At 37.9% G+C, this 3,387-nt stretch overlaps 1 protein-coding gene across 1 annotated transcript in view; it reads right to left on the bottom strand.

Moving 5' to 3' along the window:
* The window catches only part of LOC138863982 (putative uncharacterized protein DDB_G0284695), a 3,469-nt gene extending 289 nt beyond the window's left edge, over positions 1–3,180 (bottom strand). Inside the window, exons 1-2 of the mRNA XM_070129510.1 lie at positions 3,090–3,180; positions 1–274 (exon numbers count right to left, since the gene is read on the bottom strand). The exon at positions 1–274 is cut by the window's left edge and continues 289 nt beyond it. Coding sequence (XP_069985611.1) covers positions 1–274; positions 3,090–3,180 — 365 coding nt within the window. The remainder of the gene's footprint in view (positions 275–3,089) is intronic.
* Positions 3,181–3,387: the final 207 nt, after the last annotated feature.

Below are 3,387 nucleotides of genomic sequence, written 5' to 3'. Positions count from 1 at the left end.
TGGTGTGGTAGTGTGGCAGCTATGGTGCGATATTGTGGTGTTGTTGTTGTGGTTCTGCATTGTCTTGGCGTGGCTGTTGTGGTTTTGTATTGTAGTGGTGTGGTAGCGTGGCAGTTGTGGTACGGTGCTGTGGTGGTATGTTTGTTGTGGGGCGGTGTTGTGATAGTGTGGTTATTGCCCTGTATTGTGGTGATGTGGTAGTTATGGTATGCTGTGGTTAATGTGTTCCTGTACTGTGGAAGTGGGGTTGTTATAGTGCGGTGCTGTAGTTGTGCTGTAATGATGCGACACTAGGCCTATATCTGCTGTAGTGTTGTGCCGTGAACAAAGTTGGTGGCACTGTGATGGTTGTGTTATGCTTTCTCTGGTGTCATGCACTATGATAATGCCTGTGTTATGGTAGTGTGGTTTTTGTGCGGTACTGTGACCATTTTGTTGCACTGTGAGTAAAAATGTTGTGATACTGTGTCGGTTGGGTTGTGGTTGCTATGGCGTCATGTTTCATGGTAATATGGTTGTTGTGGTAGGGTACTGAGGTTTTTGGTGTGCTGTACTGTGAATAGCCATGTTGTGGTACTTTGGCGGTGTTGTGTTGTGATTGCTTTGGTGTTGTGATAGTTGTGTTGCATTTTTCTTGGACCTATACTATACTGTGGTACTGTGGATGTCGTTGTGTTGTTTTATCTATCGCAACAGAGAAATACATCCATTAACTTATGTGTATGTACCTGCTTAGTATACATCATAAACATTAACAAACTTGTTATTCTACTATTACTACTACAGCTCGTATAATACTACCACTGCCACTGCGGCTAATATTACCTTTTCCAGTTCAACTATTGCAGCTATTACTATCAATACTCCATCTCTTATTGAAACAGCTGTTAACACTATATGGACAACTACCTTTACTCCAAATAAAAAAATATCATAAACTGAACACCAGTATCAATGCTTAGGAAACTATTTGCTTCATAATCGTTATTTTCTTTGTTAATATGCCTGACATCGCTTGAACACTGAAAAGAAACGAAATAATGTCAGTGGGAACGATACTGATGAATAATAATGATGATCAATAAATAATACAGAAAATGGTAACGATAATGATGAAAGTATCAATAATAACAATAATAGTAGTAATAATAGTAATAATACTAACAATAAAACAATGATAATAATATCCGCAATAATAACGGCTAAAAATTTCTTATCATTCTATCTAACACAACATCATCATCGCCAACAAGTTATCTTTTTTTTTTCTCTCTTTCTCCCCGCCCCCCCCCCTTTTTTTTTTTTTTTTTTTTTTTGGGGGGGGGGGCATCTAACTCATCATAATTCATCCAAGGCAAGCAAAAGGAGAGGGGGAGGGGTGGGAGGGGATGGGAAGGGGAGAGGAAGGGGAGAGGGGAGATGGAGATTGGGGGGGGGGGGGGTAGGCGGAGAGGGGTGAATAAGAAGGAAGGTGGAGTAAAAAACGGAAGACTAGGGAAGATGGAAGGGGCGAAGCAGGAAGCGGGAAGCACGAGTCGGGAATAACAATAATTGAGAAGTAAAAGATACGAAGAAGAGAAATAAGGAAAAAAAGGAAAAGATGGAGGAAGGAGGAAGATCATCAAAGACGGATAAAGGAAGGGAGAAGGTAAATCAGAGGAGGAGAATAAGGAGGCTAGGAGTAGAGAAATATCCCCGCCCTTCGTTAGAGCAATAACGAAATTTCGTAAGACCACACCACACCCTCCCCCTCCCCCCTTCCCCCCTTCTTAATGCTTGCCGCTTTTACTTCCAACTTTTATGAAAAGCTGAGGGAGCAAAGATAAACTTTAATAATAATAATGATTATGATAATAAAAATAATAAAAATTATGACATCAGAACAAGAACTACAATAATATTGATAATAGTAATGATAAAAACAATAATAAAATAACAATGATTATGATGACGATAATAATAATAATAATAATAATAATAATAATAATAATAATAATAATAATAATAATAAAAACAATATATATTATCATTGTTGCTATTATAATCATTACATTAATAATTGATAATAATGATAACAATAGAAACAATAATATGAATAGTAACAGCAATAATAATAATAACATCAATGATTTTCATCCTTATTACTGTCATCAGTATCATTATTACCACTATCATTTTCATTATGATTATTAAAATTATAATAATGATTAATAGCCAAAATGATGATAACATTTAAATAATAACTTTCCTCATAATTTTCATTTCAATCATTTTCATCATTATTATCATCTTCATTACATTATCATTATAATCATCATTATCATTATCATTATTACTATTGTAATTTTACTACTGTTATTATTATCCTTATCATCATTTATATTATAATTATCATGATTCTCATTGTCACTATTATTACTATTATTATCATTATCATCATATTATAATTACTATCATTCTCATTCTCATTATTAGTTTTATCATTTTATCTTTATCATCATCACTTTTATTACAATCACTAGCATTATCTTTATCATCATCACTACCTTTGTCATCATCATCATCATCACCCTCATCATCATCATTATCAATTACCGATAAGAACAACAATAAGAAAAAGTAAAAAATCTTGTTTCTCTTAACTTGAGTTGAATTCTAAAACCAAGCTTATATACACCCTATCTTCGTAAGATATAATAAAAAAGAAAGAATATGTAGAAAAAAAAATCTCACAATTACTGGTTTGTCCCGTCACTAAAATACCTTTATCTAGATCCAATGGAACAGGTTTCGATAAAAATTTATTCTTAAGCCTATAGGCCCAACGCGGTTGCCAAAAGTCGCCGGACAATTCAACCGGAATTTTTATCCTCTTCGCCTCGAAAAACCAACCGCGCAAAAGAGAAACAAAAGTCCGAACATTCCCTAACAAACAAACACCCAAACAAACACATTTCTTTATTTCAAACAATCGAGAAAGAGACAAGACGCGGAGGTTTAAACAAGCGAGCGAGCCTCCAAGGTTGGGGGCGCCAGGGGAGGGAGGGAGGGGGAGCGGGGGGAGGGGGGAGGCTAGCGTGACGGCGCACTGTGTATGGTCTTTAGGGGGGACTTGGCTAACATGCTGAAGGGATGCCTCTCTACGCCAACTTGGAGATCTCTGCGGTTTTGCACCGTCATGTGGCAAAGAGTGACGCCCTGATACAGGCCACTAGCGCCAGCATGAGGGCTTTGAGAGGGGGGGTGGGGGTGGATGGGGGAGAGGGAGAGAGGGGGAGAGGGTGGGCTGAGGTAAAGGGGTGACGGAGGGACGGGGAGGGGGCAGGTGGGAGGGCAGGGCAAGAAGAGCGTACAACGGCGTGGGTGAAATCATGTTTAATTTCACCC

This window comes from Penaeus vannamei, chromosome 14 (genome assembly GCF_042767895.1).
Source record: "Penaeus vannamei isolate JL-2024 chromosome 14, ASM4276789v1, whole genome shotgun sequence".
Lineage (NCBI taxonomy): Eukaryota > Metazoa > Arthropoda > Malacostraca > Decapoda > Penaeidae > Penaeus > Penaeus vannamei.
Note: the sequence above shows the minus strand (reverse complement) of the source record. Positions and strands in the feature narration are given on the sequence as shown.